Here is a 13,235-nt window from a genome sequence, read left to right on the forward strand (position 1 = left end):
CCGCAACGGGAGAGGCCACAACAGCGCGAGGCCCACATACCGCAAAAAAAAAAAAAAAAAAAAAAGGATTGCCCTGTGTTCTTTTATTCATTTGTGGCTTTTTGTTCACTTGCTTGTCTGAAGATGTTTACAAATAGAAATTCCCTGAAAGAGACGTTAAATTTACAGGAAGTGACAGTTTATTCTGTCAATATGGGCTTAAATCAGTATAATGAATGAAAGAGTGCCTCCATCCTGTTTTTGAGGTTAAGAATGATTCATTGTGAAGAATACGCTACATTTGAAGGGGAAAACAATTTGAGGAAAGACCCTTTACTATTTAACTCAGCTTAAAAATGATAGTTTACATTTTTTTTTTGCAACTACCGTATTTCCACAACTTTAGGAACTCACCTGATTGTGTAATAGAATGTGAGGCCTGTTAGCTTTAGACTGATTCAATTGGGAATTACAGAATGAAGAAGTGCCTGGCATTCTTTAGTGATACCTCTGGTTAAAGAAGGTGCATTTGCAGGAAGGAAACTGGAATGTAAACTCCATGAGACATAACTGGAGTTTTCAGAACACAGGGTTAGAATGCAAAATGTTACAAACATACGTAAGAAAATCCCACTTTCAACCCAGTCATATTAGCTTCAAACAATAATTCATTAAAAAGGTCCTTTAAGTTACCCTCACCTCATATTGTTTACCCTCAAGAAATCAGATCACGATAGACACAGAGACTATGAATAAATATCTATGTAAAAAGGCACTGCTATCTTCATACCTTTCCAGAGGGTTTACTTGGTTTGGCTTCAACTGGTACAGCTGACATTAATGATTTATTTTCTTTATTCTGGTGGGGGTTTAGAAAGAAAGAAAAACTCCTCATATATCTTTATAAAATTCAATAATATTACAGACTTTAAAATGAATACATTATAACATAACATGGATCATATACTAAACATCTGCTCTGTGCCAGACATTTTATGTGTTATATCCTTTTTCAGAACAGCATAAGTAATATTAATATTGATAACATTAATCTCCCTTAGAGATGTGACAAGCAAGGCTCAGAGAGGTTGAGTAACTTCCCAGGTCACACAGTAAAGGACAGCACTGAGATCTGAATCCAGGACTGCCCGTCTCTTTCTTCACTGCTCTTGGTTGCCTCTCCCAGAGCCCACAGCTAATCTCTGCAACACCCATGAATTCCTTCTTATTACAAGCAGCCATTCTTTCTAGATGTTGTTCTCTCGGTCTTGGCCCCTACACACCAAGACCTCCACCCTGCCTTGCTTTGGTATCTCATAGCTCATTCTTTCTTTCATCTCCCTAAAATCAATGTCCTTCCCACCACGGCTTCAGTTGCTCCATCAATGATTGTCAATAACTTTCCAATCTGCAGTTTCCATGCCTTTACCCAGACATGATCTTCTCTGAGTTACTCTGGTGAGCACCCCTCTCCTGACTCTCATCTCTCACAGCACCATCCCCGTTCTGTGCTGGCATCTGTGCCCTCTGTTCTCTGCCACCTCTGGCATCTCTCCTGCTTTGCCCCCTGCCACACCCATGTTTCTGCCTGTACTGGTGGTCCTAGGCAATCATTCTCTAGGGTCAGGGGCCAAATGCTTTAAGGGCCAGGCAGGAACGAAATGGTGAAGTCGCTGGGTTTAAGACAATAGGGAATTGTCTTCTGTGAAGGTCTCTGAAATCTGGGCAGCAGAGCTTGGAGGTGGAGAGCACAGGCTCGGACGGTCTGGGTTTGCACACCAGCCCACACGCACTGGCTGCAGGAGGCTTCAGGCAGGTCACGTCTCCTCCTGAACCTCTGTACCCTCATGTATGAGACCAGGACAGTGACTGCACCTACTGCAGGGGGTTGTGAGGATTAAACTAATTCATCTATTAAAGTATGAAAGCTAGGGCTTCCCTGGTGGCGCAGTGGTTGAGAGTCCGTCTGGCGGTGCAGGGGACACAGGTTCGTGCCCCGGTCCGGGAAGATCCCACATGCTGCGGAGTGGCTGGGCCCGTGAGCCATGGCCACTGAGCCTGCACGTCCGGAGCCTGTGCTCCACAATGGGAGAGGCCCCAACAGTGAGAGGCCCACGTACCAAAAAAATAAATAAATAAATAAATAAAGGATCTAAGGAAGGTGCCCATAATTTGCCAGTGGGGCACATATACTCTCTCCTGAGAGGGCTTGTGATGCTCCTTTGAAAACCTCCCATATCAATCCATGTAGATGTCATGACGGCACATAATTTACTCATTTCAAGATGGCAGTGTTCATATTAAAATCTGAGAGTAATGCTTATTCAAATGCTCGTGGCAATTTTATGTGCTTTATTTCAAAGCCATAAATCTTGAAGGCAGGATCTGAGTCAACTCACATTTTAATTTCCTTGGTATTGATATGAGGCCTTATACATGCCAGGCACTCAGTAACTATTTATTTATTTATTTATGGGGTCTAAAAAAATTTTTTTTAGAGATCTTTATTGGAGTATAACTGCTTCACAATACTGTGTTAGTTTCTGTTGTACAACAACGTGAATCAGCCATAGGCATACATATATCCCCATATCCCCTCCCTCTTGAGCGTCCCTCCTACCTTCCCTATCCCACACCCCGATCCCACCCCCTAGGTCATCGCAAAGCACCGAGCTTATCTCCCTGTGCTAAGCGGCTGTTTCCCACTAGCTATCTATTTTACATTTGGTAGTGTATATATGTCCATGCCACTCTCTCACTTTGTCCCAGCTTACCCTTCCCCCTTCCTGTGTCCTCAAGTCTATTCCCTATGTCTGCATCTTTATTCCTGTCCTGCCCCTAGGTTCATCAGAACCATCGTTGTTTTTTCTTTAGATTCCATATATATGTGTTAGCATACAGTATTTGTTTTTCTCTTTCTGACTTACTTCACTCTGTATGACAGACTCTAGGTCCATCCACCTCACTACAAATAACTCAATCTCATTTCTTTTTATGGCTGAGTAATATTCCACTGAATAGTAACTATTTATTGAATGCATGAATTTTAAAATCATGCATTCAATAAACAGTGTCTTTTTGGTGTCTTGCTCTCTATATATCCTTCAGATGCATGCTCTTCTTCATAAAATTTCACATATGAAGTGTCCAGTTTTAGCAAATGACAGGTTATTTGACTGTGACAGCACGGGAACACTGAATGGTTAAACAGAGCCAGCCAGGTACAATGGGCCTTCGCTGAGCATATGTTTCTCATAAAAGAGACCTGATAAGCATTGAGGCCCATGTACATGTTACATCTTTTATGTGTGCTCACCTTGTCAACTGGTTTGCCAGACGCTGCAGCTACGCCAGTAACAGCACTCTTTCCACCACTGGAAATTGTGTCCTGTGACTTAGTCTAAAGGATAAAAGATTGACAGAACTAAGTATCTCTGAATGACTATTTTCAAGATCATACATTTCAAATGTCACTAAGAAGCCAGTTTCCCCTAGCAGACATCTTGTAGGGAAATGGTCACTAGCTTCTACTGCACATGATGCAATGCTGGGCACATACAGCTGGACTCAAGAGCTTACAGAGCTCATGCAGGTTAACACACATAGGTGAAGTGGGCCAAATGGGCACATACGAGGTTGTAAAGCCTCTAGTCAATTGTTGCCATGTGAGCCTACTGTTGCCAGATATTACAATTTTTCAAGAGAAGCTAGAAATTTGCATTTTATGTGAAGTATTCTCACTTTGTTGGCAGCTAATTAAAGATCATTTTGATTACTGTGAGCCAAATAAAATACACAAGTGGCTGCAATTGGTGGGCCACAAATTTGCAGTTTCTGATATAAGGTATATTGTTAAGCAGGCCTATTTCCTATCTTCCAAGAGCTCTCAATGAAAAAGTTCTCATAGATGTTTATTCTTCTAGTAGTTGAATAGTTGTATTCTGGAAATACAGAATATATTTCTGACTTTTGGCTCTGTAAGTTGATCTCTCCTACAACAAGACCCTAAAAACTCTAAGACTTCCAGGTAAAGAGCATATCTCGCAGGGCATCTGAGTTCCCACAGCCCACGAGGAGAGGGGTCCAGGAGGCAGCCTCAATCCCAAGCTTCCCATCTGTGAGACACCAGAGTCGGCTGCCTCAAAGTCACAACAGGGCGCTGCTGGGTGGTGGAGAGGGCATGATGGAACATCCCCCAGACCTATCTGATGCCCTTCTCAGGCCTTACTTAGTCCCAAGTTTCCACAAGGTTATTTGCAACACCAGCAAAATGAGAGCACCAAATCTTTACAATACAAGATATATTCGGTGTAGCTCTGTAGATTCACCTACACATATCAATGTAGATAGAGGACCTGTCAATTCCCTAGTTGACATTAGTGTTTTCCTATCTATCAGTCTGCTTTATTTACCTTTGGTATTGTTGATTTCTCTGATGTTGGCTGCTCACTTGATCTGGAAACTGCTTTTTCATTATCAGCATGCTTGCTTCCCGTATCTGATGAGTGCTTGGGTAGGCTTTTTGGCTGAAAACACACACACACACACACACATGTCCCACAATGTTAACAATATGACAAATATTGCTACTTTTCTCTATGGAATAGAAAGTATTCATAACAGCTGTGTTTTATGCAGTTTTTTATTGTGTGAATTTAAATTAGAATGACGTGACAAAATTTCACTTTGAGTACAAAATTTGAAACAATGCAAATCCTTCCTCCCAAATTCAGCAAGAATCACCTGAGCAAATTGCAAATCCTGCTAATGCCACATGGTGGTGCCATTTTAGCAGAAAAACAAATACCAGCCATGCTCAGTAGGACTTGAAAGATGAGTTCAGAATTTTATCCTTCACCAAAAAACAAAGAAAAACAAAGAAAATAAGGTTTGCCCTTATGATATCAAGTCCTAATGATGATCATTTACCTCTGTGTGTTCCTTTGGCTTTACTTCTTGGGTTTTTTTCTCATGAACCACAGATGGCTGTAAATTTCAAAAGATAAAATCTCAATTACATCAGAGTACATTGTTTTTATATTTCCAAATAAGCTCAAAACCAAAAATCCCAATTAGACCATTCTGCCTCTCTTAGGAAAGGCCCAGTTAGAGAAGTAGATGTTGCTGTCTGGTTGATAGTAATCCTACCAACAGTCTGATAATGATAATTATCAGAAAAATAATGAAAAATGTATTTCATCTAGAATGACTTTTCAAATAGCTATGTATCTCTAAATTATTGGCTGTTTTTCACAATTCATGTAGATCATTTGATAACTGCAAGTCCATCCACAGAGGCATCAAATGATCACTTTGACCACTGAGTTTGTTGATAGGGGATCCTACTTTAGGAATTAAAATTGATTTTCAAAAAAATCTCCTTTCATAGGAGATGAACACTGTATTTTTTTAGCTAAATGATTTATATGGTCTTTTCTGTGCTACAAGTAGAGAAGACAGGTATCACTAGAAACCCAATTCTCTTGAGATTGAGTAACCAAAAACATGTAAATATGGAATAGAAGACAACTTCCACCAGCTGCTGAATTATTCTTCTACAGGGGACTATGTAATTACCATCCTCAGGGGCCACCAAGAGGCCTTACACAAAATCATATAAGCTTCATCTTTCACCCAGATGACTCTGCCCACCGCACTCCCCACCCTTGCCTGCACTTAAAGTACTTCAGCCCAAATCATCTTTGTGCTTCCCTACAGGAAACCTTGTGGTCTGAGTAACTGCTCAAGTGTACTTGAAAGAAATAAAGTATAGCACCTTATTGAAGAGAAACATTTGCCCTGCCTGCAGACACCCTGGGGTCATCTCCATATGGACTGGAATTGGCTTTCAGTCTAGACAGCCATGTGTCAGGAAAGCAAGGGAAGCCGTTCCCAAGGGAAAGTCAGAGCTGTCTCCTGAGTAACTGATAACTAGTTCCACCAATGGAAATAAGACCATCAAGATAAACCCAGGGCCTAGTCTAAGGAGAGACTCTCATCTTTAAGTTATCTAGGTGTTGGGTTCAATAGACACCTTTATTCTTGATGTCTCATCATTAAAGTAATCAAATACTCATTACCCTTTTCCCTTGTCCTTTGTTCCTGTTGCTTTTTTTTTAAATGACTTCAGCTATAACAAAAATCTAGATTTGAATAAAATGCCTTCTGAAGTAGATTTATAAAATACTATTCATTTTAACAATATATGGATTTAATGTTATAATTATTTTATATACACTCTATATAATCATGTTCAAAAGGGTAATCTAAAAAAAGGGTAATCTAAAATTAATTTAATTAGCTGACAAAAAAATTTTTTTTTACCATTTAGTAGCACCAATAGAGGAAATTAGTTATTCATTATTGTTGCAAAGAATCCAAATAATTCACTAGTTGACTTAAATCATTTACCTTAGTTGATTGTGACTTCTTCTCAGGTTCTGTTTTTACAGCCTAAATTCAGAAAAAGAAAGAAAAAGAAAGGAAGGAAAAATGAATATAGTTTACAAAGTTTATCATATATTTTCTTCAACTAAGAAGCTAAAAAAGATGATTTTTATGTATTTATAAATATAAACTTCATGAGTTAAAATTATACTTTTCTTGGCACTGTAACTCCTTATTTACTTATTTATTTAGCCACACCATGTGGCTTGTGGGATCTTAGTTCCCCAATCAGGGATCAAATCCGCGTCCCCTGCAGTGGAAGCATTGAGTCCTAACCACTGGACCACCAGGGAATTCCCAGAATTGTAACTCTTTAGGTAAACACTTAAGCACACTAATTAATAGTCTGCTCTTACTACTCAGATGGCAATTTGCATCTTACTACTTCTGTGTGTATTAAAGATATGTAAATATTTATTACTATGAACATGGTAGCTAATACATAAGCAAACTAAACTAAAAACCCTCATCCTTCAAAGCCACTAACATGGTTGAACTCTTTATGAGTGAAATAATCAGCGTAGGTTTCAGCTGATGATGTAAAACAATGGGAGGCTGACAGTATCAAGAACACAGGAAGCAGTGAAATTGATTTTTAGTGCCAGAATGTGAGCCATGGGTAACTAAGCCTACCAGAAGTCCGAGATGGGTCAAAGTGTTGCAGAAGATTGTGAACTGAAATTATTAGCATGTGCTAAGCAGCTGAAGTGACCATTAGTAAACAGAAAAGTCCCCTAGTACAATGAACCACATCACCTGTTTTTTGTGTCTTTTCTTATTAGGAGAATGCAGTCCTTCCAACTGTTTGCTGACTGGAATGGCCTAATACATAAAAGCACAGCCCCAAGTGTGATTTTATTTTATTTGATAGTCAAATAAGTAACATGAATAAACAGGGTTAAAGGTTTGTCAAAAGTTTTCTGAAATTCTGTCAGCACAATATTACAACAATTTTGTAAATAGCGCATGGATTTTTGTAGCACGATAAAAATCTAGCAATCGAATCTAAAGTTCTAGGAATGCTTCTGAAGAGCTGGTTGTTATTTAGGATGTTAGTGGAGTATTTTACAGTTCTACCCAACCAAAAGTTACCTGTGTCAAAAAAGACAATTACTTAAGTATACACATGCATTCTCTGTATAGGGAAGATATGAAAACAAGAATAAAATTTGATTAAACATTTTATGATGGGGAGGGTGGGAGGGAGGGAGATGCATGAGGGAAGGAATGTGGGAACAGATGTATATGTATGACTGATTCACTTTGTTATAAAGCAGAAACTAATAAAAAAAAACATTTTATGAACTTTTCAAAGTAAGAGATTAAAAATTAGGCCTGATGCTTCTGCCATTTCTTTCCCTTTTAGCTGCTCGGTGATATCAGCACAAACTCCTACTTTTTATTCTATTATCTGAAGAGACTGATGCCAAATATCCTCTTAACTTATCATGTATTGTGCTTCAGTAATGAAGGCACATGTGTCCCTCACATAATAGACCCTTGTTATGCCAACACACTTATTGTTTTGGAAAGGAAACAAAGTTCATGAACAAAGGAATGTTTTTAAAATTTAAAATTTTGGATCCTTTCAAACTGGATCCTTGTTAATGAGTTTCTGTACATGCTACTCTGCTTTTTTTTTGAGTTTATGCAAATGCAATTTATTAAATGATTAACAAGGAAAATAAGCCAGCTGGTATTTTAAAGGTTTGAGTCTATTAATAGCTTCTAATTTGTAATCTGGCATTTTGGCAATATTTTGCATGGAAGAACTCTACAATACAATTAAGAATGTATACTTACAGACGCGAGCAGCTTCTAATGAAATATACATTTTAATCAGTAATCACTGACACATCTCCTAAATTTATTTTTGGTGGTGGTGAGGCTGATGAACATAATACTGATGACAATAATAACTAATGCTTATTATAGCCTCTTAGTACAAGGGACTGTTCGAAACTCTCTTACTCCAACCCTCTTAGTCCTCATAATAATCCTTAGAGACAGGTATAATGAGTATCATTATTATCATCACCATCATCATCATCATCCCCATTTCATGGATGAAAATTGAGGCACATGAAAGTTAAATAACTTCCCAAGGACACCCATGGTGGAGCTGGGGTTATGTGTTCTCAATCACTGCACTGCACTGCATTGTCTCTCCAGTGCCAGCCAGCTCCTACTGGGCACCTGCTGTGGGACAGGCACTGTTCAATAGCCTTATCTTTGTTTCCTTACACAGTCTTGTGAGAAAGGTACTATTATCATCCTCCTCCAAATTGTACAGATAAGGACTCACAGACTTCTAAAACAAACTTATGGTTACCAAAGGGGAAAGCTGGGGGGAGGGATAAATTAGGAGTTTGGGATTAACATATACATACTACTATATATAAAATAGATAATCAACAAGGACCTACTGTATAGCACAGGGAACTCTACTGAATAGTCTATAATCACCTATATGAGAAAAGAATCTGAAAAGGAATGGATATCTGTATATGTATAACTGCATCTCTTTGCTGTATGCCTGAAACTACTAACACAACATTGTAAATCAACTATAATCTAATATAAAATAAAAATTAAATTAAAAAAGGAAATGAAAGCCAAGAGGAATTTTCCAGCATCACAGCCAGCATAGAACTAGGAATAGAAGCCAAGCCGTCTGGCTCCAGTGTCCACTCTACAAAGCCTCTCAGAGATCTCAACCTGATTAACAATGACCTGACCTTTCATCTTACACACAGCAGTGTGACTACCAATTCTAATATGAGGGACAAGAGAGAGAGAACATAGATCTAGACATATTACCTCCAGAGCTAGATTGACTTTCATTTCAAAGGTGTAGAACGTGACAAGGATTTGATATAGGCTTTATTTGAATTAACATCTTTTCTCTAAAAGCTCAAAATATTTAGAGAAATATGCTCATAAAGTTCACAAAAATCTCCAAGAGGAGGCTGATATAAATGTTATGAACCAAACATCAGAAGTACATGAAGGGGAGAGGAGCTTCAAGATGGCGGAAGAGTAAGACGCGGAGATCACCTTCCTCCCCACAAATACACCAGAAATACATCTACACGTGGAACAACTCCTACAGAACACCCACTGAACGCTGGCAGAAGACCTCAGACCTCCCAAAAGGCAAGAAACTCCCCACGTACCTGGGGAGGGCAAAAGAAAAAAGAAAAAACAGAGACAAAAGAATAGGGACGGGACCCGCACCAGTGGGAGGGAGCTGTGAAGGAGGAAAGGTTTCCACACACTAGGAGCCCCTTCACGGGCGGAGACTGTGGGGGGCAGAGGGGGGGAGCTTCGGGGCCGCGGAGGAGAGCACAGCAACAGGGGTGCGGAGGGCAAAGCGGAGAGATTCCCGCACAGAGGATCGGTGCCGACCAGCACTCACCAGCCCGAGAGGCTTGTCTGCTCACCCGCCGGGGCGGGCGGGGCTGGGAACTGAGGCTCAGGCTTAGGTCGGAGCGCGGGGAGAGGACTGGGGGTGGCGGCGTGAACACAGCCTGAAGGGGGCTTGTGTGCCACGGCTAGCTGGGAGGGAGTCCGGGAAAAGGTCTGGAGCTGCCAAAGAGGCAAGAGACTTTTTCTTGCCTCTTTGTTTCCTGGTGCGCGAGGAGAGGGGATTAAGAGCACCAGTTAAAGGAGCTCCAGAGACAGGGGCGAGCCGCGGCTAAAAGCGCGGACCACAGAGACAGGCATGGGACGCTAAGGCTGCTGCTGCAGCCACCAAGAAGCCTGTGTGCAAGCACAGGTCACTCCCACACCTCTCCTCCCGGGAGCCTGTGCAGCCCGCCACTGCCAGGGTCCCATGATCCAGGGACAACTTCCCCCGGAGAACACACAGCGTGGAGAACACATGGCGCACCTCAGGCTAGTGCAACGTCATGCTGGCCTCTGCCGCCGAAGGCTCACCCTGCACTCTGTACCCCTCCCTGCCCCCGGCCTGAGTGAGCCAGAGCCCCCGAATCAGCTGCTCCTTTAACCCCGTCCTGTCTGAGTGAAGAACAGACGCCCTCAGGAGACCTACACGCAGAGGCAGGGCCAAATCCAGAGCTGAACCCCAGGAGCTGTGCAAACAAAGAAGAAAAAGGGAAATCTCTCCCAGCAGCCTCAGGAGCAGCGGATTAAATCTCCACAATCAACTTGATGTACCCTGCATCTGTGGAATACCAAATAGACCAAAAAAAAAAAATCCCAAATTGAGGAGGTGGACTTTGGGAGCAACGATCTATACATTTTTTTCCCTTTTTCTCATTTTGTGAGTGTGTATGTGTATGCTTCTGTGTGTTATTTTGTCTGTATAGCTTTGTTTTTACCATTTCTCCTAGAATCCTGTCTGTCCATTTTTTGTTTTGTTTTCTTTTGTTTTTTAGTATAGTTTTTAGCACCTGTTATCATTGGAAGATTTGTTTTTTGGTTTGGTTGCTCTCTCTTTCTTTCTTTTTTTAATTACTTAAAAATAATTATTAAAATTTTTTTTAATTTTTAATTTTAATAACTATTTTATTTAACGTTTTCTTCTTCTTTCTTTCTTTCTCTTTTCTCCCTTTTATTCTGAGCCATGTGGATGACAGGCTCTTGGTGCTCCAGCCAGGCGTCAGGGCTGTGCCTCTGAGGTGGGAGAGCCAAGTTCAGGACACTGGTCCACAAGAGACCTCCCAGCTCCACGTAATATGAAATGACAAATATCTCCCAGAGATCTCCATCTCAATGCCAACACCCATCTCCACTCAACGACCAGCAAGCTACAGTGCTGGACACCCTATGCCAAACAACTAGCAAGACAGGAACACAACCCCATCCATTAGCAGAGAGGCTGCCTAAAATCATAATAAGGCCATAGACACCCTAAAACACACCACCAGACGTGGAACTGCCCACCAGAAACACAAGATCCAGCCTCACCCACCAGAACACAGGCACTAGTCCCCTCCACCAGGAAGCCTACACAACCCACTGAACCAACCTTAGCCACTGGGGACAGACACCAAAAACAACGGGCACTACGAACCTGGAGCCTGCAAAAAGGAGACCCCAAACACACTAAGTTAAGCAAAATGAGAAGACAAACTCACAGCAGATGAAGGAGCAAGATAAAAACCCACCGGACCTAATAAATGAAGAGGAAATAGGCAGTCTACCTGAAAAAGAATTCAGAATAATGATAGTAAAGATGATCCAAAATCTTGGAAATAGAATGGAGGAAATACAAGAAATGTTTAACAAGGACCTAGAAGAACTAAAGAGCAAACAAACAGTGATGAACAACACAATAAATGAAATTAAAAATTCTCTACAAGGGATCAATAGCAGAATAACTGAGGCACAAGAATGGAGAAGTGACCTGGAAGATAAAATAGTGGAAATAACTACTGCAGAGCAGAAGAAAGAAAAAAGAATGAGAAGAATTGAGGACAGTCTCAGGGACCTCTGGGACAACATTAAATGCACCAACATTCGAATTATAGGGGTCCCAGAAGAAGAAGGGAAAAAGAAAGGGACTAAGAAAATATATGAAGAGATTATAGTTGAAAATTTCCCTAACATGGGAAAGGAAATAGTTAATCAAGTCCAGGAAGCACAGAGAGTCCCATACAGGATAAATCCAAGGAGAAACATGCCAAGACACATATTAATCAAACTATCAAAAATTAAATACAAAAAAAAATATTAAAAGCAGCAAGGGAAAAACAACAAACAACACACAAGAGAATCCCCATAAGGTTAACAGCTGATCTTTCAGCAGAAACTCTGCAAGCCGGAAGGGAGGGGTAGGACATATTTAAAGTGATGAAGGAGAAAAACCTACAAGCAAGGTTACTCTACCCAGCAAGGATCTCATTCAGATTTGATGGAGAAATTAAAACATTTACAGACAAGTAAAAGCTAAGAGAATTCAGCACCACCAAACCAGCTTTACAACAAATGCTAAAGGAACTTCTCTAGGCAAGAAACACAAGAGAAGTAAAAGACCTACAATAACAAACCCAAAACAATTAAGAAAGTGGTAATAGGAACATACATATCGATAATTACCTTAAACGTAAATGGATTAAATGCTCCAGCCAAAAGACACAGACTGGCTGAATGGATACAAAGACAAGACCCGTATATATGCTGTCTAGAAGGGACCCACTTCAGACCTAGGGACACATACAGACTGAAAGTGAGGGGATGGAAAAAGATATTCCATGCAAATGGAAATCAAAATAAAGCTGGAATAGCAACTCTCATATCAGACAAAATAGACTTTAAAACAAAGACTATTACAAGAGACAGAGAAGGACACTACATAATGATCAAGGGATCGATCCAAGAAGAAGATAGAACAATTGTAAATATTTATGCACCCAACATAGGAGCACCTCAATACATAAGGCAAATACTAACAGCCATAAAAGGGGAAATCGACAGTAACACACTCATAGTAGGGGACTTTAACACCCCACTTTCACCAATGGACAGATCATCCAAAATGAAAATAAATAAGGAAACACAAGCTTTAAATGATACATTAAACAAGATGGACTTAATTGATATTTATAGGACATTCCATCCAAAAACAACAGCATACACATTCTTCTCAAATGCTCATGGAACATTCTCCAGGATACATCATATCTTGGGTCACAGATCAAGCCTTGGTAAATTTAAGAAAATTGAAATCGTATCAAGTATCTTTTCCGACCACAATGAGAAGCCCGCACACCGCAATGAAGAATAGCACCCGCTCGCTGCAACTACAGAAAGCCTGCATGCAGCAACAAAGAACCAATGCAGCC

At 40.5% G+C, this 13,235-nt stretch overlaps 1 protein-coding gene across 9 annotated transcripts in view; it reads right to left on the reverse strand.

Moving 5' to 3' along the window:
* The window catches only part of CAST (calpastatin), a 121,121-nt gene that overhangs the window by 39,354 nt on the left and 68,532 nt on the right, over nucleotides 1-13,235 (reverse strand). For 5 of the 9 annotated variants that reach the window (XM_082623644.1, XM_082623643.1, XM_082623640.1 and 2 more), the window contains 6 exons: nucleotides 7,183-7,248; nucleotides 6,391-6,432; nucleotides 4,909-4,965; nucleotides 4,392-4,505; nucleotides 3,296-3,379; nucleotides 770-838 (listed from right to left, as the gene is read on the reverse strand). In XM_082623644.1, the coding sequence (XP_082479770.1) occupies nucleotides 770-838; nucleotides 3,296-3,379; nucleotides 4,392-4,505; nucleotides 4,909-4,965; nucleotides 6,391-6,432; nucleotides 7,183-7,248 (432 nt within the window). The remainder of the gene's footprint in view (nucleotides 1-769; nucleotides 839-3,295; nucleotides 3,380-4,391; nucleotides 4,506-4,908; nucleotides 4,966-6,390; nucleotides 6,433-7,182; nucleotides 7,249-13,235) is intronic. The other 4 variants (XM_082623645.1, XM_082623642.1, XM_082623648.1 and 1 more) reach the window with 1 other exon arrangement.

This window comes from Mesoplodon mirus, assembly GCF_964341445.2.
Source record: "Mesoplodon mirus genome assembly, chromosome: 5".
Taxonomy (NCBI): Eukaryota; Metazoa; Chordata; class Mammalia; order Artiodactyla; family Ziphiidae; genus Mesoplodon; species Mesoplodon mirus.